Source organism: Chiloscyllium plagiosum, chromosome 28, assembly GCF_004010195.1.
Source record: "Chiloscyllium plagiosum isolate BGI_BamShark_2017 chromosome 28, ASM401019v2, whole genome shotgun sequence".
NCBI classification, from domain to species: Eukaryota; Metazoa; Chordata; class Chondrichthyes; order Orectolobiformes; family Hemiscylliidae; genus Chiloscyllium; species Chiloscyllium plagiosum.
Genome location: NC_057737.1, coordinates 12,307,366 through 12,330,928, shown reverse-complemented (window position 1 = coordinate 12,330,928; position 23,563 = coordinate 12,307,366). Strand labels below are relative to the sequence as shown.

The 23,563-nt window shown below is 44.8% G+C and overlaps 1 protein-coding gene across 4 annotated transcripts in view; it reads left to right on the top strand.

Moving 5' to 3' along the window:
- The window catches only part of cluha (clustered mitochondria (cluA/CLU1) homolog a), a 93,504-nt gene that overhangs the window by 31,328 nt on the left and 38,613 nt on the right, over nucleotides 1-23,563 (top strand). For all 4 annotated transcript variants that reach the window (XM_043718310.1, XM_043718311.1, XM_043718309.1 and 1 more), the window contains exons 3-10: nucleotides 3,487-3,658; nucleotides 9,714-9,857; nucleotides 12,777-12,904; nucleotides 14,017-14,171; nucleotides 16,773-16,898; nucleotides 19,125-19,272; nucleotides 20,910-21,002; nucleotides 21,657-22,351. In XM_043718310.1, coding sequence (XP_043574245.1) covers nucleotides 3,487-3,658; nucleotides 9,714-9,857; nucleotides 12,777-12,904; nucleotides 14,017-14,171; nucleotides 16,773-16,898; nucleotides 19,125-19,272; nucleotides 20,910-21,002; nucleotides 21,657-22,351 — 1,661 coding nt within the window. The remainder of the gene's footprint in view (nucleotides 1-3,486; nucleotides 3,659-9,713; nucleotides 9,858-12,776; nucleotides 12,905-14,016; nucleotides 14,172-16,772; nucleotides 16,899-19,124; nucleotides 19,273-20,909; nucleotides 21,003-21,656; nucleotides 22,352-23,563) is intronic.

Sequence of the window (23,563 nt, the reverse complement as noted above, 5' to 3'; positions counted from 1 at the left end):
GACCATACAGAACCTCCTCACCTCAGGAGATCTCCCACCCACAGCTTCCAACCTCATAGTCCGGGAACCCCGCACTGCCCGGTTCTACCTCCTTCCCAAGATCCACAAGCCTGACCACCCTGGCCGACCCATTGTCTCAGCATGCTCCTGCCCCACTGAACTCATCTCTACCTACCTCGACACTGTCCTGTCCCCTCTAGTCCAGGAACTCCCCACATATGTTCGAGACACCACCCACGCTCTCCACCTCCTCCAAGACTTCCGTTTCCCCAGCCCCCAACGCCTCATCTTCACCATGGATATCCAATCCCTCTACACCTCCATCCACCATGACCAGGGCCTCCAAGCCCTCCGTTTTTTCCTCTTCAGACGTCCCCAACAGTGCCCTTCCACCGACACACTCATTCGTTTGGCCGAACTGGTCCTCACCCTTAACAATTTCTCCTTCGAATCCTCCCACTTCCTCCAGACCAAAGAGGTAGCCATGGGCACACGTATGGGCCCCAGCTATGCCTGTCTCTTTGTTGGCTACGTAGAGCAGTTGATCTTCCGTAATTACACCGGCACCATTCCCCATCTCTACCTCCGCTACATTGATGACTGCATTGGCGCCACCTTGTGCTCCCGCAAGGTGGTTGAGCAATTCATCAACTTTACCAACACATTCCACCCTGACCTTAAATTTACCTGGACCATTTCTGACACCTCCCTCCCCTTCCTGGACCTCTCCATCTCCATTAACGATGACCGACTTGACACTGACATTTTTTTACAAACCCACCGATTCCCACAGCTACCTGAATTACACCTCTTCCCACCCCACCTCTTGCAAAAATCCAATTCCATATTCCCAATTCCTCTGCCTTCGCCATATCTGCTCCCAGGTGGACCAGTTCCACCGCAGAACACACCAGATGGCCTCCTTCTTTCGAGACCGCAATTTCCCTTCCCACGTGGTTAAAGATGCCGCATCTCGTCTACATCCCGCACCTCCGCCCTCAGACCCCCACCCCTCCAACCGTAACAAGGACAGAAGGCCCCTGGTGTCACCTTCCACCCTATCAACCTTCGCATAAACCAAATCATCCGCCGACATTTCCACCACCTCCAAAAAGACCCCACCACCAGGGATATATTTCCCTCCCCACCCCTTTCCGCCTTCCGCAAAGACCGTTCCCTCCGTGACTACCTGGTCAGGTCCACGCCCCCCTACGACCCACCCTCACATCCTGGCACTTTCCCCTGCCACCGCAGGAACTGTAAAACCTGTGCCCACACCTCCTCCCTCACCTCTATCCAAGGCCCTAAACGAGCCTTCCACATCCATCAAAGTTTTACTTGCACATCCACTAATATCATTTATTGTATCCATTGCTCCCAATCGGTCTCCTCTACATTGGGGAGACTGGGCGCCTCCTAGCAGAGCGCCTTAGGGAACATCTCCGAGACACCCGCACCAATCAACCAAACCGCCCCGTGGCCCAACATTTCAACTCCCCCTCCCACTCTACCTTTTCCACCTATCCACTGCACCCTCTCCTCCCTCACCTATCACCTTTATCCCCTCCCCCACTCACCTATTGTACTCTATGCTACTTTCTCCCCACCCCCCCCCTCCTCTAGCTTATCTCTCCACGCTTCAGGTTCTCTGCCTTTATTCCTGATGAAGGGCTTTTGCCCGAAACATCGATTTCGATGCTGCCTGAACTGCTGTGCTCTTCCAGCACCACTAATCCAGAATCTGGTTTCCAGCATCTGCAGTCATTGTTTTTACCAAGTCCGAAGAGTATCCCACTCAAACCCTTCCCCTACAACCCTACATTTACCCTTGATTAATGCATCAAATCTACACATCCTTGAACACTATGGGCAATTTAGCATGGCCAGTTACCTCATCTGCATATCCTTTGGATTGTGGGAGGAAACTGGAGCACCTGGACAAAACCCACACAGACACTGGGAGAATGTACAAACTCCACACTGCCGGTTGCCTGAGGCTGGAATTGAACCCTGGCCCCTGGCACTGTGAAGCAACGGTGCTAACCACTGAGCCACCATGCTGCCAGGTTTAAGATGAGAGGGGCAAGATGTAAAAGGGACCTGAGGTGCAAATGTTACACACAGAGGGTGGTGCCTATATGGAATGAGCTGCCAGAAGAGGTGATGGAGGCTGGTACAATGATAGCTTTTTAAAAGGCGTCTGGTTGAGTATATGAATAGGAAGGGTTTAGAGGGATATGGGCCAAATGCTGGCAAATGGGACTAGGTCAGATTGGGATTTTTGGTCGGTGCAGGTGAGTTGGACTGAAGGGTCTGTTTCCATGTTGTAAAACTCTGTCTCTATAACGACTTCTTTAAAACATTGAATGTTTTGGCCTCACCTGCTTCCTGTGGCAGAGAATGCCTTGGGCCCGCCACTGAAGACTTCTTGTCAACTCCATCCTATGTCTTTAGATTGAGATCCCTGTTTCTGGACTTGCTGTCATGGAGAACGTCCTTCCTGCGTTTGCCCTGTCCATTCTTGTTAGAATTCTGATAGGTTGTCATTTGCTCTCTTTCTTTAAAATAAATGGAATGATGTTGATTATAAAACCTAGGACAGCAACATCCTGAAAGCTGGCGGAGGTAATAGTTAATTTATTTGTGGGTAAGAAGGTTGGGCTATCTTTGAACTTCTGCCTGTGCAAAATGGAGGAATATGGGGTGTTGATCAACCATGAGCTTTCAACTGCAGTCTGTGGAAACGTTGGTCAGAGTGTCTGCTTTATTGTCAAAACATGAGGGTGATTAGCACTCGAACCCAACTGTTGGGATGATGTTGCTTAGGTTAGATTATATTCCTACACTATGGAAATGGGTCCTTCGACCCAACAAGTCCACACCGTCCCTCAGAAGAGTAACCCACCCAGACCCATTCCCCTACAATATATTTACCTCGTAACTAATGTACCCAACACTATGGGCAATTTAGCATGGCCAATTCACCTGACCTGTACACCTTTGGACTCTGGGGGGAAACCAGAGCATCCAGAGGAAACCCATGCAGACACTGGGAGAATGTGCAAACTCCACATAGACAGTTGCCTGAGGCTGGAATCGAACCTGGGTCCTTAGTGCTGTGAGGCAGCAGTGCTAACCGCTGAGCCACCGTGCTGCCCCATGCTGTTTGAGACCTTCCTGGATCTCTGCCAGTTTTGACTCTTGTCTATCTGTAATTCCCATTGCTGTTCATTCAGCAGCATGCCCTCCACTGCCTGAACTCTAAGCTTTGAAATTCCCTCCCTCGACCTCTCGGCTTGTCTCTCCTTTTTAAATTGCTTATCATTAAGTATCTCTTTGGCCAAGCTCCTGATCGGCTATCCTGATACCTCCATGCATTTTCAATGTTATGTTTTACTCCTGTGAGGGGTCTGGGAATGTTTGACCGTGTTAACATGGTCTAGGTTCATTTCGTTGTTGCTAATGTGTGTGCCTTTCTGGTCCTAGGTTTCTCCACAGGAGATGGTGCAGGAGATCCATCAGGTCCTTATGGATAGAGAGGACACCTGCCATCGCACCTGCTTCTCTCTACAGCTGGATGGAAATGCTCTGGACAACTTCTCTGAACTGAAATCCATCGAAGGCCTGCAGGAAGGTTCCAATCTGAAAGTAGTTGAAGGTATTGTACTGTCTCCCACTTCAGAGTTGGGCAGTGGGCTGTGTTACTTCCATGTTTCTTTTCTCTTATCTTAGGGATTTTTTTAAAAATCCATACTTTGTATGACTGGAATCACTGTTTCCTGATGTATTTTACATTAACAACCGTTGTCCTGTTCCAGGAGCCTTGGTCTGTATTAATTGGTTTGTGGGTGGGAATACACAGGTGTGAATGTAGTTCCAGGTGGTAGATGAGCCAGACCTTGTGAGCCCACTGTGCCTTCAACCAGTCATTAATGAGTGCTCTGTGATCAATCACGTTGAAAGAGAAAATAGCCATGGTCTGTTGTTCTCTTTCTCTGCTGTTCATTTGACTACCAATGGGCCATAGCCTACTGAACCATTACTTGATCATCTGAGGAGAAACTTCTTTACGCAGAGAGTTGTTAGGATTTGGAATGCACTGCCTGAGAGAGTGCATTGGAAGTTTCTCACTAGAGCCGGATATGTCATAGTCCTAGAGATGTACAGCACGGAAACAGACCCTTCGTCCAACTTGTCCATGCCAACCAGATATCCCAACCAAATCTAGTCCCACCTGCCAGTACCTGGCCCATATCCCTCCAAACCGTTCCTATTCATATATCCATCCAGATGCCTTTTAAATGTTGTAATTGTACCAGCCTCCACCACTTCCTCTGGCAGCTCATTCCATACACACACTACCCTCTGTGTGAAAAATCTGCCCCTTAGGTTTCTTTTATATCTATTCCCCCTCACCCTAAACCTATGCTTTCTAGTTCTGGACTCCCCCACCCCAGGAAAATACCTTGTCTATTTACCCAATCCATGCCTCTCATGGTTTTATAAACCTCAATAAGATCACACCTCAGCCTCTGACGCTCCAGGGAAACCAGTCCGAGCCTATTCAACCTCTCCCTGTAGCTCAAATCTTCCAACCCTGGCAATATCCTTAGAAATTTTTGCTGATCCCTTTCAGGTTTCACAACATCCTTCTGATAAGAAGGACACCAGAATTGCACGCAATATTCTAAAAGTGGCTTAACCAATGTCCTGTACAGCCGCATCATTAACTCCCAACTCCTGTACTCTGACCGATTAAAGGAAAGCATACCAAACACCGCCTTCACTATCCTATCTACCTGCGATTCTACTTTCAAGGAGCTATGAACCTGCACTCTAAGATCTCTTTGTTCAGCAACACTCACTAGGATTTTACCATTAAGTGTATAAGTCATGCTAAGATTTGCTTTCCCAAAATGCAGCACCTCGTATTTATATAAATTAAACTCCATCTGCCACTCCTCAGCCCAATGGCTCATCTGATCAAGATCCCATTGTAATCCAAGGTGACCTTCTTCGCTGTCCACTACACCTCCAATTTTGGTGTCATTTGCAAACTTGCTAAATATACCTTTTATGCTCGCATCCAGACCATTTATATAAGTGATGAAAACTGGTGGACCCAGCACTGATCCTTGTGGCACTCCACTAGTCACAAGCCTCCAATCTGAAAAACAACTCTCCTCCATCTCCCTCTGTCTTCTACCTTCAAGCCAGATCTTTATCCAAATGGCTAGTTTACCCTGTAGACAATGAGATCGAATCTTGCTAACCAGTCTCCCATGGGGAACCTTGTCGAACGGCTTACTCAAGTCCATATAGATCACATCTACCGCTCTGCCCTCATCAGTCCTCTTTGAGCTTTTTGAAGAAGTAACAATCAAGTTTGTGAGACATGATTTCCCACGCACAAAGCCATGTTGACTATCCCTAATCAGTCCTTGCTTTTCCAAATACGTACATCCTGTCCCTCAGGATTCCCTCCAACAAGTTGCCTACCACTGGCGTTTGGCTCACTGGTCTATATTTCCCTGGCTTGTCCTTATCACCCTACCTAAACAGTTAGCCAACCTCCAGTCTTCCAGCACCTCACCTGTGACTATCAATGATATAAATATCTTAGCAAGAGGCCCAGCAATCACTTCTCTAGCTTCCCACAGAGTTCTAGGATACACCTGATCAAGTCCTGGGGATTTATCCACTTTTATGCATTTCAAGACATCCAGCACTTCCTCCTCTGTAATAAGGACATTTTTCAAGGTGTCACCATCTATTTCCCTACATTCTATATATCTTCCATATCCTTTTCCACAGTAAATACTGATGCAAAATACTCGTTTAGTATTTCCCCAATCTCCTGCGGTTCCACACAAAGGCCACCTTGTTGATCTTTGAGGGGCCCTATTTTCTCCCTAGTTACCCATTTGTCCTTACTGTATTTGTACAAACCCTTTGGATTCTCCTTAATTCTATTCGCTAAAGCTATCTCATGTCCCCTTTTTGCCCTCCTGACTTCCCTCTTAAGTATACTCCTACTGCCTTTATACTCTTCTAAGGATTCACTCGATGTATCCTGTCTATACCTGACATATGCTTCCTTCTTTTTGCTTAACCAAACCCTCAATTTCTTTAGTCATTCAACATTCTCTATACCTACCAGCCTTCCCTTTCACCCTGACAGGATTATACAGTCTCTGGATTCTCGTTATCTCATTTCTGAAGACTTCCCATTTTTTCGCTGTCCTTTTACAGCGAACATCTGCCCTGTATCAGCTTTTGAAAGTTCTTGCCTAATACCATCAACATTGGCCTTTCTCCAATTTAGAACTTCAACTTTTAGATCTGGTCTATCCTTTTCCATCACTATTTTAAACTAATAGAATTATGGTCGCTGGCCCCAAAGTGCTCCCTCACTGACACCTCAGTCACCTGCCCTGCCTTATCTCCCAAGAGGAGGTCAAGTTTTGCATCTTCTCTAGTCAGTACATCCACATACTGACTCAGAAAATTTTCTTGTACATTGGCTTAAGAAATTCCTCTCCATTTAAACCCTTAACACTATGGCAATCCCAGTCTATGTTTGGAAAGTTAAAATCACCTATCAATACCACTCTATTTTTCTTATAGATAACTGAGATCTCCTTACAAATTTGTTTCTTAATTTCCCTCTGACTATTAGGGGGTCTATAATACAATCTCAATAAGGTGATCATCCCTTTCTTATTTCTCAGTTCCACCCAAATAACTTGCCTGAATGTGTATTTGAAAGCGATGGATATTGGGCTGGACAGTGGGACTGGCTGGGTAGCTGTTTTGGTACAGACTTGTTGGGTCAAATGGTCTCCTTCTGTACTGAAAAATTCTATCATAGAATCATAGAACCCCTACAAATGTGGAAACAGGCACTTTGGCCCAACAAGCCCACACCAACCCTCCAAAAAGAAACCCACCCAGACCCAGTCCCTTCTTATCCTATATTTACCCCGACTAATGCACCTAACCTACACATCCCTGAACACACGCTATGGGCAATTTAGCATGGCCAATTCACCTAATCTGCACATTTTTGGACTGTGGGAGGAAAGCAGAGCACCCGGAGGAAACCCATGCAGACACAGGGAGAATGTGCAAACTCCATGGCACGGTGGCATAGTGGTTAGCACTGCTGCCTCACAGCGCCAGAGACCCGGGTTCAATTCCCGCCTCAGGGGGCTGACTGTGGGGAGTTTGCACGTTCTCCCCGTGTCTGCGTGGGTTTCCTCCGGGTGCTCCGGTTTCCTCCCACAGTGCAAAGATGTGCAGGGTCAGGTGAATTGCCCGTAGTGTTAGGTAAGGGGTAAAATGTAGGGGTATGGGTGGGTTGCGCTTCGGCGGGGCGGTGTGGACTTGTTGGGCCGAAGGGCCTGTTTCCACACTGTAAGTAATCTAATCTAATCCACGCAAACAGTTGGCAGAGGCTGGATTTGAAGCCATGTCCGTGGCACTGTGAGGCAGCAGTGCCTATCACTGAGCCATTGTGCCACACTACCATTTTATCTTAGTTCCCAGCTCCATACCAACGACTCCCTAGCTGTGCATATGGTCTTTCACCCACCAATGGTTGTCTCAACTACACCTGTCTCAGCAGGCTTTAACAAAATTAATCCAATTCATTTGACTTTTTCCCAGCTCTTGATTTGTCATTTGTTGAAATTTGTGGGCCTCAAGGTTTGGAAAGGCGTGTTCCTTAGTACTGTTTTGTTGCTGGATATATTTTGCACATAACGCTAAGGATAATTTAGTGTCAGCTGTCTGGGATATCTGGATGTTTAATGGCAGTGTTAAACTTGATACGTGATCTCTACAGCTCTATGGAGCACAGTTTAAAAGCTCAGATGTTCCAGTTTTGCTAAGGCTATTCATAATCTCTAAGGATCGGGGGAAAACTCCATTGGTTGGAGTCATACCTGGCATGCGAGAGGATGGTTGTGACTATTTGAGGTCAGTCACCTCCGCTGTAGGAGAGCTCTGCAGGAGTTCGTCAGGGTAGTGTCCTAGGCCCAACTATCTTCAGCTGCTTCACCAATGACCTTCCCTACATCATAAGGTCAGAAGTGAGATGTTCACTGATGATTTTGCAGCACCATTCGTGACTCCTCCGATGTTCAAATGCAACAAGATCTGGACAGTATCCAGGCTTGGGCTGACGTGTCATTTGCCACTTGGGTGCCAGACATGTCTCCAGTAAGAGAGAATCTAACCATTGCCCTTTTGACATTCAGTGACATTACCATCACTGAATCCCCCAACTCTCGACATCCCAGGGGTTACCAGAATCTGAACTGGACTAGCCTGTAAATAGAGTGGCTACAAGAAGCTAGAAGCTGTGAGTTACTCATCTCCTGACTCTCCAAAGCCTGTCCACCATCTACAAGGCACAAGTCAGGAATGTGGCGGAATATTCCCTGCATTCCGGGAGGGGTGCAGCACCTTAATACCCTCCAGGACAAAGCAGCTCACTTGATTGGCATCACATCCACAAACAATCACTTCCTTCACCAGGAGCAGTGTGGAGAAAGTGAGGACTGCAGATGCTGGAGATCAAAGTTGAAAAATGTGCTGGAAAAGCACAACCGGTCAGACAGCATCTGAGGAGCAGCAGAGTCAATGTTTTGAGCACTAGCTCTTCATCAGGAATGTGGAATTGACTGTCCTGCTACTCAGATATTGCCTGGCTGGCTATGCTTTTCCAGCACCACACATTTTGACTTCGGAGCAATGTGTACCTTCTCCAAGGTACGCGCAGAAATTCACCTGGCACCTTAGCCAGCAGATTCCGAATTCCGAGCCTCTGCAATGTAAAAGGACAAGGGCAGCAGATACATGGGAACCTGTACATTTCCCCTGTCAGGTCACACATCATCTTGAAATATATCACTATTCCTTCACTGTCACTGGGTCAAAATCCTGGAACTCTCCCTAACCAAGTTGTGGATCTGTCTACAGCAAAAGACTTGCAGTCGTTCACGAAGGCAGCTCACTACCACCTCCTTGAGGACAACTAGGAATGGGTATGAGATGCTGGCTCAGCCAGCAGTGCTCATGTCCCATGAATGAATTGTTTAGAAATTTTGATCAGATGAAAATTTTTAGTTATCAGGAACGGAGTCTGAAGACCGTCTCTAGTGTCCTTCTAGGGAAATGGGCAACATTTATCATTGGAAACTACAGACCTTTCGTGCTTCAGTCAGTCTGTACTTGGAATGCTGCATTCCGATCTGGTCACCAAGAAAAGTGTCCATACATTTGCTCCCAGGTGACAGGAGAATTGAGAAAAGGCAAAAGAAACTTGTGTGTTTCAACACAGAAAGGAGATGGCTGAACTCACGTTAAAATGTATCTAAAAATTGTGGAAAATATTCCTTCAAATCAAACTTGAAGACAGAACAAAGGAATACCCTTTCAGCTTAACAGCAATTTTTTATGCTTTGCATACAGCGATTAACATGCAAAATGAACTTCCAGTTGAGGTAGTGAAAGGAAATGTCTGAGCATCATTCAAGAAACAGTCAGATGCTGCATTGTGATGGCAACAGGATGTTAGAATATCTCTGGATTGTTAAGGAAAGATGGGCTGAATGGCCTTTCCCATCCCATAATAGTTTTGTTCCAGCAGTATTTTAAAATGAGCTTAATTGCAACAAGTGAATAGCTTTCTTTGTGTCTTCTCAAAGAGCCTTACACTGTCCGTGAAGCCCGGATACACGTGCGGCACATCCGAGACCTGCTGAAGAGCTTGGATCCCTCTGATTCCTACAATGGTATCGACTGCAATTCTTTGTCGTTTCTGAGTTTGTTCACCGAGGGAGATCTGGGAGGTAAGAAGAGAACTGCACATTGATGTGTACACATGAGATAATGAAGGAAATGTGTCTATTCCCTAAAAGCTGCCACAAGAGAGTGGAGGAATTCAGATCCTAGCGTGAAGTTGCATGTTGCCTTTGATTTATAAACTGTCCTTTTTTGTAATTTTGTTTGCATTCTCTGGAAGTTACCAGTGACCCAGATTGAAGTGCCTTCCTATTGGCACCTTTTCCAGAGAGGGTGACCGTGTTGTCTCCTAACCCTAGTAGAAAACTGCCTTAGAAGGCCGCTCAGTGGTTCGCACTGCTCCTCACAGCACCAGAGATCCAGGTTTGACTCCACCCTTGGGCAAATGTCCACATGGAGTTTGCACATTATCCCCATATCTGAGTGGATTTCCTCCCACAGTCTAAGCATGTGCAGGTTCGATGATTAACCAAGGGCAATGAGGTGTTATGGGGATAGGATAGGCGGGTGGATCTGGGTGGGATGCTCTTTAGAGGGTTGGTGTGGACTTGATGAGCTGAATGGCTTGCTTCCATACTGGAGGAATTCTGGTGATAGTCATCAAGCCCCCTATTCCACGAGCTGTTACGAAGATGTAAATGATGAATTGAAAGACTCCCGGATGGTTAATTTGCCTACCTTTTAACCACAGTCTAAAGATAGATAAGCTCTCACCAGGTTGCATCAATAAACAAGTAAGCAAAACTGGTTAAAAGATGCACTTGTTTAACATAAATGAATGGAAAAACTTATTAACTACTAATATACAAACTTAAAGTATATCCCCATTAAATCCAAACACACACACATTCTCTCTCGTGCAAGCAAAGGAAAGCCCATCCAAAGCTGTCACCAAGCAGTGTTTTCAACCCAAAGGCACTTGGTGCCTGCTTATCTCTCAAAAATATCAAATTCAGTATCTCCAAAAGCTTCCTGATCTTGTGTAACCGATAAGTGAGCACCAAACTGTTCCACTTCTTAACCCTTAAGAGTTGCGATAGACAAACCGTTGCATTTTCTTCAAACAGCCATATCCGAGCATCTGTTTTCCCACTGTATATTCCAAATAAAATTGCATAATTCTTACAATTGCAGCATTAGATTTTTACTTTATCAAGTATTCGACTGTCTCCTAGGTGAATGAATGAGTTAATTTAGCTGATAACAAAGGGGAAAAAAATATGGATCTATGTTGAGTCTGTTTTCTGGCACCAAAGAATACTGAAGGTCGCCTCTGCCCTGCAGAGAGAGAGAGAGAGACAGACTGTCATCAATGCAGCATGTTTCATGGCTGCTGGATATCTGTGCTTTACACCCGGAACAGTACTTCCGCAGTGTTGTCACTGTTTGTAACATTGGAAATGCAGCAGCCACGTTGTGCACCCCTTCATGAATGACATTGTGAGAATGACTGAGTAGTCTGTTGATTTTTTTGTCATTTTGATTGAGGGAATGAACATTAGCCAGGGCACTGGTAATAATTTCTACTCTTGGAAATAGTGCCAGGGGTCTTTTGAACATCCATCTAAGAGGGGAACAGGATTTCCGTTTAACATCTGAGCCAGAAGATGGCACCTTCAGCTTTCCAGCTCTCCCTTCAGTACTGTGCTGGAGCATCAGCCTTGATTGTTCAGCTCATGCCCTGAACCTGGAAATTAGTGACTCGGGCACATGTCCTGCCAATTGGGCCATCTCTGAAGGCCAATCCAGATTACTGCTGCTGCTGTGCTGCTCCTTACTACTTACTGTCAGCCTGTCTAGCTGCTCTGCTGTTCAATACGATCCTGGCTGAGCGAACACTTCAAAGTCATTTACTCACAACAGAATTGGAAATCTATCAATCTTTACCTTAAATGTACTGTATTTCCCCGTTCTTCTGTGGTAGAGAATTCCAAAGCCCCTCAACCCTCTGAGTAATTTATTTTTATTCATTCACGGGATGTGACCATCGCTGGCTAGACCAGCATTTTTTTGACCATCCCTAATTACCCAGAGGGCATTAAGAGTCAGCCATATTGCTGTGTGTCTGGGGTCACATGACAGCCAGACCAAGTAGGAAGGGCAGATTTCCTCACCTAAAGGTGGTTAGGGAACCAGTTGAGTTTTTATGTCAATCAACAGTAGATTTTCTTCAATTCAAACTTCACCATCTGCCTTTGGTGGGATTTGAACCCGTGTCCCTAGAACATCAGCCTGAGAGTCTGGATTGTCTGTCCAGTGACAATACCATAACACCACTGCCTCTTGATTTCTCCTTATCCTGGGTCTGAGTGGCACATTAGTGTTTTGTATTGGAACTGTGTGCAGACATCAGGGAATGGGTTGCCTATTGCTGTTATTGCCAGTAGTTTTCACAGAAATAATGAAAGATGCCAGAAAGTGATGTTTGTGGTGATGCAATTGAGCAACACCTTCAGAAATGGAGAAAATTGGAGTGTTTTTTTTATTTGATTAAATTCTCATGATAAAACCCATGCTGAAGTATGAAGGGACCACTTTTAAAAAAATTTTCCTGCAGCCTGAACTGTTGACCGTGATTTGATTTCAGTGCATGTGGGGCTGGGGGGGAGGCAGACCAGCCCTGCAACGTTCAGCTGCTTAAAACCAAAGACAGATGTTTTATTTCTGTAGCTGGTGTTTGACAGCTGTGACAGGAGCTGAAGTTTTAAAAGGCAGTGAGGGACGGAAGTCACAACTTCAAATAAATTGTGGATTAAAGTGCTTGTTCTGGGGATGCTTTTGACAATGAGTTTTTCGATAACATAAAATAAATCTGATCCATTATTAACTAATCCATCCATTTTATTCTACTGTGCTTTGTCAACTGTGGGCAGAGGTGGCACTGAATAAAGTGAGGAATGTAGTTGCTGATGGGAAGGAATTGCGTCACTGGTTTCTCTTAAAATTTTGAAACATTTTGTTTTCAGAGACTGGCAAGCGCAAGAGGAAAGGCTCTGAGTTGGAGCAAATTGACTGCACGCCCCCTGAGCATATCCTCCCTGGCAGCAAGGAGCGCCCTTTGCTCTTTCTCCAGCCTCAGACCAAGGATGCAAAGGTACAACAAAAGCAAAATGTTACAGATACTAGAAACACGAGGTTGAAATGGCAAATGCTGCAGCAGGTCGCACAACAGAGAGGATCGGGGTGAATATTTCAGATTAATGATGTGGCGCAAAACTGTTTATTTGTCTTCAAGTTGTATTCGTGGTCTGTCTAATTAAAGTGAGGGTGAGCCATTCTGTCTACTGGTGCAGATTCTAATGGTGTTTGCACACACAGCAAAGGTTTCTACTTCATAATTGACCATGGGCGAATTGAAGTGTTGCTTTTAGAGTAAGGAATGATGGGACAGCATAGGTTGAAGCATTCTCTTCCTGGTTATCAACGGCCTTCAGGGTTGGAGTGCTGAGAGTCCCCTGATGGATGGTTGGCCCAGGGGACAACGTTGGAACAATCAAGTCTGAAGCTGACAAAGGCATTGAGAGGTTCAGCAGAAGGGAGCTGAATGAGGGACGTGTGTGGTGCATGGGGTGGGGTTGGGTTGGAATATCTTTGTACTAGGATTGAAAGCTGAGCCCTAGGTCAAACAGGGTGTGCTGAGGCTAAGAGTCGGCAAAATCCCTGAGGTCACAGATGAGGGTAAAGAGTGGAATTGATAATCAGATCTGGGTGGCAAGAGGACACACTTGCTTCAGTCTTGACAATAGTTTCCTGGAGGAAATGGTGCTTTATCCAAAATTGGCTGTCAAAATCTATCTAGAAGTAATTCCTGAGAAGAGAAGATCTTGTGCAGATGCCTTTTGCTATATTTTGACTGGGTTGGGTCATCTGTGGCCAGTGCCGTAAATCTGGGCAATGGCGCTGAGGATGGTGTGGTTGACTGTACCAGTTGGTGTAGAGATGATGAATGCACCGTGGTCACAGATTATGTCTTTGTCTTTGCTTAGGAATGTTTGGTGCTGTGGCAATTTTTGATACAGAATTGTCACATGCAACATGGAGTATTACAAAATGTTAAATCATTATTCCAACATATTACTAAGTTTCCATAATTGTCCAGTTAATGCTTCCCTATAACCTTGTTACAAAGCTTTGTCATTAGGTGCTGTGTAAATGTGTTAAATTGCATTGCTGTATTTTTAATTGGCTTTTTTCCCTTTTCTGCAGCCTCTGCAGTGCCTGAAAGTGTTAACTATGAGTGGCTGGAATCCTCCACCAGGTAACCGTAAGATGCACGGTGATCTGATGTACCTGTATGTGGTTACCATGGAGGATCGGCATGTCAGTATCACTGCTTCAACCCGAGGGTTCTACGTAAATCAGTAAGTTTTCTTTTCTGTTGGTCTGCTTGTGCTTCTGGGGAGTCTTATTCCTTCTGTGTGGATTGATTTTCTTTTCTCTCTTCCTGTTATGTTTCGGGGAGAGAGGGAAATATCTCTGATTTCTGCTGGGGACACCCCCACGGTTACACAAGGTCAACTTGGAAACTTGACACATGATGGATATGATGTAAACCAAGCACCTTGCTTGTAAGAAAAGCTCCTGACTGGAACTAGCAGGCCAGGGACTGCTTTAACCTGTGCTTCCCAGTTAGGCTGTGATTGAACAGGGCAATTGCAGATGCTTAGTGGGTGGAAAACTTCGCATGAGTTGATTTTAACTGGCTGCAAAATGGGAATAAATTCCTAGTTGGTGAGTTATCCCTTGTCCTTAAGGACAAGGTAATGATTTGTGCAGCTTATAGAGACTTTGTCAATGGCAGAGTCCAGCAATGCCTGATCAGCAAAGATCGCTGCACTGCTCCTGACTCCTGGACTGTTGCAGCTTCACTCAATGTAACACTGTATCACTACCCGGGATGGCGACTGTACCATTCAAGATCGGAGACGGTTACAGAGAGTAGTGAACTCGGCCCGGGCAATCCCAAAGGCCAACCTCCCATCTATAGAATCCATCTACCAGGCCCACTATCAAGGAAAGGCCACCAGCATTCTCAAATATCTATCCCACCCTGGCAATGTTTTTCTACAATCTCTACCATCGGGAGGAAGGTACAGAGGCCTGAACACGCACCAGTCGGTTTTGTAACAGTTTCTACCCTGCTGTTGTTAATACTGAATGGACTCTCAAACTCTTAACATTCACCTATACCTGTGTTTTTGATTTTGCCACTGTTTACCTATTATTTACTTATCTATGCTACTTAACTCTTTAACTCTGTGATCTGTCTGTATTGCTCACAAGACAAAGCTTTTCACTGTGCCTCAGTACACTTGACAATAAATTCAATCCAATGTAACACTCGTAGCTAACATCAGCTCCAAATCGTCTCAAAGCCTTGGGTTGGGAATAGCAGAAGAACGGCCCTGTCAGGACTTCCGTGTACTTGGTGTATTCCCTTTGTCACTCTTTTTCCGTAGAGGTATCTGCCTCCAACCACCCCCACCCCCACCCCCACCCCCACCCCCAAACTAAATTATATGGCCTCTAGGGTAGCAGTCTCCGGAATACCTCCCATGGTGTTCTGCAGAGATCAGTACTGGGACCTTTTATTTGTAGCACATCTACAGTGTGGAAACAGGCCCTTTGGCCCAACAAGTCCACCCTGACGCTCCACCCACCCAGACCCAATCCCCAACTCCATTACTCTACATTTCCCCTGACTAATGCACCTAACCCACACCTCTCTGACACTATGGGCAATTTAGCATGGTCAGTTCACCAACCTGCACATTTTTGCACTGTGGGAGGAAAGCCATGCAGACACTGGGAGAATGTGCAAACTCCACACAGAGAGTCGCCCAAGGCTGGAATTGAACCCAGGTCCCTGTTGCTGTGAGGCAGCAGTGCTAACCACTTAGCCATCGTGCTAAACGCCCATAATCTGGAGGAAAATGTAGATGGCTGATTGTAAATTTGTGGGTGACACCAGAATTGGTGAATTTGCATATAGTGAGGAGGGTCGTCTAAGGATACAGTGGGATATAATTACAGATTTGGGTAGAGAAATGGCAGATGGAGTTTAATCCGGGCAAATGTGAGGTGATGAATTTTGGAAGATCAAATTCAGGTGCAAATTCTCCAATAAATGGCAGAACCCTAAGGAGCATTAACTTATGGAGGATCTAGGTCTACAGCTCCTTGAAAGAGGCAACACAGGTGGAGGTGGTGGTCAAGAAGGCATATAGCACACTTACCTTCTTCTGCTGGGGCATTGAATATGAAAGTTTTATACAGCTGTGACATAACTTGCCAAACTTTAGTTCGGCCACGTTTGGAATATTGCATGCAGCTCTGGTTGTCACTTTCAGAAGGACGTGGATGCTTTGGAGAGGGTGCAGCGAAAGTTTGCCAGGATGATGTCCGGTCTGGAGGGTTTTAGGTATGAGAAAAGGTGGGATAAACTGATTATTTTCATTAGAACGATGGAGACTGAGGAGGGATCTGACAGAGGCCTACAAAATTGAGGGGCATAGATGGGTTAGAAAGGTCACCTACAAGAGGGCAGAGGTTCAAGGTGAGAGGGAGAAAGTTTAGGGGAAAAGTGTGGGGGAAAATGTTTCATACAGAGGGTGGTGGATGCAGGCACGTTGGGACCATTTAAGGAGTTACTTGATAGACACATAACAGGAGACGAACAGAGTGGTAGAAAATGCACATGGGCAATAAGTAGTCTGCCTAAATAAGGATTAGGAATCAGCACAGGCTTGGTGGGCTGAAGAGCCTATTCCTGTGCCGTATTGTACTGTAAGTAAATGGTGAGTGGAGCCCTCGAAAGGAAACTGTCCAAGAATTGTGCCTTTTATCTACATGCTTGTGTGTGTAATTGGATATAGGTTTAAGTTAAATCTGTAACGATTTTACAACAAGTAACCCTTTTTAAATGGAATTAATTCTTCTTCTGAATTTTCTGCTTGGAACAGGTCGACAGCCTACAGTTTCAACCCCAAGCCAGCTAACCCCAGCTTCCTGAGCCATTCCCTGGTGGAATTGCTGAGCCAGATCAGTCCAACTTTCAAAAAGAATTTTGCTGCCTTGCAAAAGAAGCGGTAAGACTTACACTAATCTGAATTGTCATTGTATAATAGTGTTCATTCCTGTAACGTGACTAGCTTGAGAAACATGCTCCGACTAACTAAATGAAATGGGGGAATAGCTCTGATGAAAGGTCATCTCTATCTAAAAGATAACTCTGTTTCTGTCCAACAATGCTATCTTGCTGAGTATTTCCAGTTTTTTCTTAATTTAAGATTTACAGCATCTGTGGTAGTTTGTCCTTGTATGAAAAAAAAATTATTGACATTGAAATCATCATCTACTATGCCCACAGAAGGCAGTACAAATGTGAAAATGGTGGAGTGATTTTAAATTTGAGTCTTGTTTCCAAGTTCAGTGGTTCATTTCCCCTTAGCAATTCCAGTAAAGGCTACAATTACAGACTGAGGCCCAGCTTATTATCATGGAGTTAGCAACTATCTAAAGCACATTACAGCAGACCTAATGTCTGAAAGAAAACCATGGAAGTTTGGGGTTTTTTTTTTTGCCCAACAGGATTGAACGCAAAACAAGGAGATGATGATGAATCGGCACAAGACTTTGTTTAAAGAGCATTGTAATTTTGCTGAATTCCATTCTAAGTTTGTTGGACCATGGTAATGCAGTGATATAATTTCACTGGAGATTCACTCTGGAGCCAGTGTCATACTTTTGCCAAGTCCCGTTCACTCCTGTACCCGCTGGTCTACATTGACTCAAGATAAAGTAATGTCTTAGGTTTAAATTCACCTCCTTGTTTTGAAATCAGACTGTGGTCTAGCCACTCCCTGCCTCTATAATGTCCTTTAGCCCCACAATCCTTTGCTATGTCTGCACCCGTCTAATTCTGGTCTTTTGAGCATTCCTGAGTTAATTGCTGCATTCTTGATAGCTGTTCAGTAGTCTGACCCCGAAGCTCTGGAATACTGTCCCTACACTTCTATGTCACTTTCCTCCTTTTCGAGGAACTCATTAAAACCTGCCTCTTTGACAAGTGTTTGGTCATCAGACCTAATGTTTAATGTACTTCAGCATTATATTTTCTTTTCTTAGTCCCATGAAATGCCATAGGACACATTATGATAAAGGATCTATATGTTCATAAATACATGGTACCACCTGCTTTTCAGGCATTTGACAGTATAAAAATGATGGATAAGAAACGTGCACATAGTTAGGACTGAACGTGTGCTACCCTTCACGTTTAAGTAAAGAAAAGCACCGAGTTAAATTTAATCACACCAGAAACCAGCGCTGGACCAATCACAACATCAGATCTCCTGTTTGCTCCAAGATTTTCTAAGACAGCCCCTTAAATATTACTGAACCTAAATTTCACACAACTGTGCAGTTATTTCCACAGAGATTTGTAAGTTAACTCTGAAGTACATTGAAGCTTTTGTGGTTCATTGAGAATTTAACTTGGTATGTCTTCAGTGAAAGCTTCATTTGGATTGGATTAGATTCTCTACAGTATGGAAACAGGCCCTTCAGCCCTACTAGTCCACACCGACCCTCTGAAGAGTTTCCCTTATTTACCCCTGACTAATGCACCTAACACTATGGGCAATTTAGCATGACCAATTCACCTAACCTGTACATCTTTGGACTGTGGGAGGAAACTGGAGCACCCGGAGGAAACCCACACAGACACTGGGAGACTGTGCAAACTCCACACAGACAGTCGCCCGAGACCGGAATCGAACCCAGGTCCTACGCGCTGTGAGGCAGCAGTGCTAACCACTGAGCCACCGTGCCGCCCCAATGATGAATATTAATAATCTGTGATTACATGTTGACGTCATGTGACTGTCTCAGTTGTGATGGAAGTTCTTGAATTCCTAATGGTAGCACAGGGACCAGACCTTTTTATACCAGTGCAATGCAAACACGTGTTTGCCACATTTCTCAGTCCAGCTTTGTGGAGGGCGATTCCACAATTACTTCTCTGCATCATTCTGTAATTTGAAGTCTGGCCATTGCTCTCCAGCACCTGACCGAATGTACGAAAGTTGTAGTCTTCTACAGCTCCAGATCTGAAATTCTTTTACAAAATTCTCCTGGATAGTGGTGCTTGCTTCTGGAATTGGCTACACCGCCATGATATCAGAGTTCACTAGCTTCCATGATACATTTGCAATGATGTTACTTGCTTGTTTAATGGGATACAGTATGATGGGAGTGGTTTAGTGAAACATTTGAATCAAAGTGTATTGACTGGTGCACTAATTGGTGTGTAGGGTTCAGCGACACCCATTTGAGAGGATAGCGACCCCTTTCCAGGTGTACAGTTGGACTGCACCCACAGTGGAGCACGCCATGGATTGTGTCCGTGCAGAAGATGCGTATACATCACGTTTGGGGTATGAGGAGCACATACCAGGCCAGGTACTGTGTGGGCTGTTTTCCTGAGGTATTACAGGCATAGGATAAGCCCCATTACTGCCTTTTTTTTTTGTTTGCCTCTCCATTGCAAATGTTTCTATGTGAGTACAAGTTACCCTGTGGAGAAACAGGTTGCACTCGAATCACACTGATTATGGTTCCCTTATCTGCTCCTGCCCTTCAGTGGAAAGATGTGTGGACTCTGTTCACATTTGTGCTTAGATCAGCAACCTAATCAACCATGGTCCTGAACGTCTCCCTGCTTCATAGCTCGCTCATGTTGTCTGGCATTGAAACATAACTCATATGGCTGTTTGTATTAGTATCAAATATTCATCATGGTGTGGTTCCTGGTTCTTACTTCCCTGTAAATGTGGCGCCTGCACTAAGTTACTTTTTCTGAATTGACCTTTCAATCTCCAGCAGTGTTCCAAAGATCAGGTTACAACTGCACAAATAAACATGCATTTGTAAATTAATTTTTAATAGTGTTTCTCTTCAGTTTGACACTAAATACGCATGTTTCCAGCATCTGACTGTGCTGCATTGACAGACTCTTCTGAATAAGAGAATCAAACTGCACTTGCTTTTCGCTTCTCTATAAAGAAAGGCTTGGGCTGCTGCAGAGCCAAGTGGATCCTGGTGTTTAGCCTCTTTTGCTGAGTTTGTGTTTACAGTCAGAGCAACTCGGGGCACTACAGGTGGCCTTTGTGCTGCTGAGGGGCATGGGTAGGGTGAATAGTCAAGGTCTTTTCCCCACGGCAGGGGAGTCCAGAACTAGAGAGCAAAGGTTTAAGGTGAGCATGGAAAGATTTAAAAGGGAGCTAAGGGTCAACCTTTTCACATAGAGGGTGGTGCATGTATGAAATGAGCTGCCAGAGGAAGTGGTGAAGGCTGGTACAATTAAAAAGCATCCAGATGGGTACATGAATAGGAAGGGTTCAGAGGGATATGGACCAAATGCTGGCAAATGAGACTAGATTAATTTAGGATATCTAGTTACATGAATGAGTTGGACCAAAGTGTCTGTTTCTGTGCTGTATATCTCTGACTCTCTGCAGGGAAGTTGTCTTTTATGATGCAGCTAAAGAAATAGCTTTTTGTTAATTTGATTGAGTTGATAGCAATCTTACTTCAGTCATCAGGATGTGGAATTCAAGCTCTACTGTGAACCTGAGTGCATAATCTAAGCTGCCCCTTCAGGGCAGTACTGCTGGACTGTGGATAAGGTGTTGCAGAAGAGCATAGTATTCTCCTAGTGTCCTGACCAACAGCCACCCCTTGACTATCTGTTTGTGGATTGTCTGCTGTAGTCACCTATGTAATGGCACTTCACTTTAAAATAAGTTAATTGATGGATGTCTAGAGGATGTAATAAATAGCTAATTAACTGCAGTAAACTCTCCTTTTCCAAAAACACAGCCAGCCATCTATTGTGGGTCTCTGCTAGCCTCCCTGTATGCTGGGTATAGTTCACTTGCAAATTTCTGGGGTGTTCAGGATGTGTAACTTATCAGAGCACGATCTTGCTTTATTTTGGTTGTAATTTAAAAAATAGTCAACCAGCAATTTGAAAATTGTAAGTGGATATCCTTCATTGTAATATAAGCTTCCTCACAATCTGTTCTGGGTGTCTCCAGACAAGGGACTGGAATGAGGAATTACAGACGACCAGGGAGCTCCCACGCAAGAACCTTCCGGAAAGACTGCTCCGCGAGCGTGCCATTTTCAAGGTAAAACTGCAGTTGTTTGTTTGTTCAGTTAGATTGCAGTAATTGTAGCGTAGTGTATAATTGCGATTTCCTCTACCGTTCTATTAATTCCTGGGTTATTTTGACAAATACCAACCATTTATTTTGTATTCCGTTTCTCCCCCGCCCCACCCCATTCACCCATGCAGCAACGGAAATGTAAATTGTGAATAAAAAATGCCTGGGATCCATGCAGTGTAGTATCCTGGTGAGGATCCTTTCTCAAACTAAGTAGGATATAAGTTCAATAGGGACAGTAGAGTCTCCCCTATAGTTCCTCGGCATTCTGGGTACCTTACTGTGGTCGGTTGTGGAGCAGTAAGGGGTTGAGAACCAGATAGGCACTTCCTGTTGCATCTATGTCCTGTTCTTATACTCTTTTCAGTCCCACTTACTTCCAACTTGAACTAGGTCATGTGTGAAACCTTGAGTTCCTCCTTCATGTCTCCATTTAGCATAAGCCAAATGTATTTGCTAGGACCTTGCAGTTGAACAGGAGACTGGTGTCTCGTCGGCCTGCAGATGAGAGAGGCTGCAGGCCTGTTTATTCACCACTGAGTACTGTCAGCTCACTAGAGTTTGCATGGCACAGCAGTGATGACACTTAAATTTACTGTTTGTTTTCTCTTTCTAAAGGTGCACAGTGACTTTGCAGCAGCTGCCACACGGGGTGCAATGGCAGTGATTGATGGAAATGTCATGGCCATCAATCCAGGCGAAGAAACCAAAATGCAGATGTTCATTTGGAACAACATCTTCTTCAGCTTGGGCTTCGATGTTCGTGACCATTACAAGGACTTTGGTGGAGACAATGCAGCCTATGTGGCTCCCACCAATGACCTGAATGGGGTCCGGGCTTATAACGCAGTCGATGTAGAAGGGCTGTATACTTTGGGGACTGTGGTGGTGGACTACAGGGGTTATAGGGTGACTGCGCAGTCAATCATTCCCGGTATTCTGGAACGGGAGCAGGAACAGAGTGTTATATATGGGTCCATAGACTTTGGTAAAACGGTTGTATCTCACCCCAAATACCTAGAGTTGTTGGAGAAGACAGCAAGACCTCTCAAGATCCAGAAGCACTGTGTACTTAATGACAAGAACGAGGAAGTGGAGCTCTGCTCCTCTGTTGAGTGCAAAGGCATTATCGGGAATGACAGCCGCCATTACATCTTGGACTTGCTACGCACTTTCCCACCAGATTTGAATTTCCTCCCTGTGAAAGGTGAAGAGCTCCCAGAGGAATGCAGCAAGTTGGGCTTTCCAAAGGAACACCGACATAGGCTGTCCTGTCTGAGGCAGGAGCTGATTGAGGCCTTTGTTGAACACAGGCAAGTGCAGTATTATATATGAATTTCTGGGCACGATGTTATGGGACATGTAGGATTTTAGTTTTGTGCTGTGCCCTCAATGGGATAGATTATCATCTCCACTGCAGGGTGTATGGTCTTATTACTACCTTTTCAACATAAATAAATGCCATCTCCTTTTGCCACTACCTCTTTCCTTTCTACGTGCCAACACCACCCCATCCCCCACAGTTTTCACACATTTTAATGCCGAATGTTTCATTTTGTTACATAAAAATTACTGACTGGGGATCCAATGGAGTTGGAGACAACTTGGTTTAAGCATGTGATTAACTTCGGTTGGCCAATGCTAGCCCTTATTAGCCTGTAAAGTAAAAGCAGAGTTTCTGCATTTTAATGAGCTACATTTCTTGTACTGTGATTGCTTTAGAATCCTAGACGTTTGCAGTGCAGGAGGCCATTTGACCCATCTGGTCTGTACCAGCTCCAGAAAGAGCTACCCAGCTAGTCCCATTCTCTAGTAATCTTGTTAAATTTGTCACTTTCACACATCTATCCGGCTCTCTTTTGAAACCGCCTATGGAAGCAGCCTCTGCCACTCTCCCAGGCACTTGCATTCCAAATCCTAACAACTCTCTGAGTAAAGAAGTTTCTCTTCACTTGTAGCTCTCGCTGACAAACTGGAAATTCTGTCCCCTAGTTACTGACATACCGACTAGTGGAAACAATGTCCTTCTCTACCTTGTCAAAATTAGTCATAATTTTGAACACTTCAATAAGGTCGCCTCTTAATCTTCTCTGCTCCAAGGAGAATAAACCCAATTTCTCTAATCTTTACTCAGGAAAGTGTGGAATATGTGCAGTCCTTGCTTTTACCTCTTCCTTCCATATCTATCCAATCTGCAGCTGCACTAAAATCCTCTGAGCTCCATTTCTTCTAATTTTGGTCTTTCAAGTAGCTGTGATTTTAATTAGTCCATTGTTAGTGCATCAGCTGCCAAAACTTTAAGCTGTGGGGCTGCTCGCTATACCTTCCTCTTGACTGCTTTAGGATATTCCTTAACATCTCTTTTTATCCAGACTTTGTTCATTCTCCCTAATATCATCTTACATGGCTCAGCGTCAAACCTTAGGGAGAACACTTCGGTTAAGGGCCTTGAGATGTTTTGTGACATTGTATAAGTTGTTACAATAGGTGTGTGTGGCATGGCTTAGTGTTTTTGATTAGCGTTT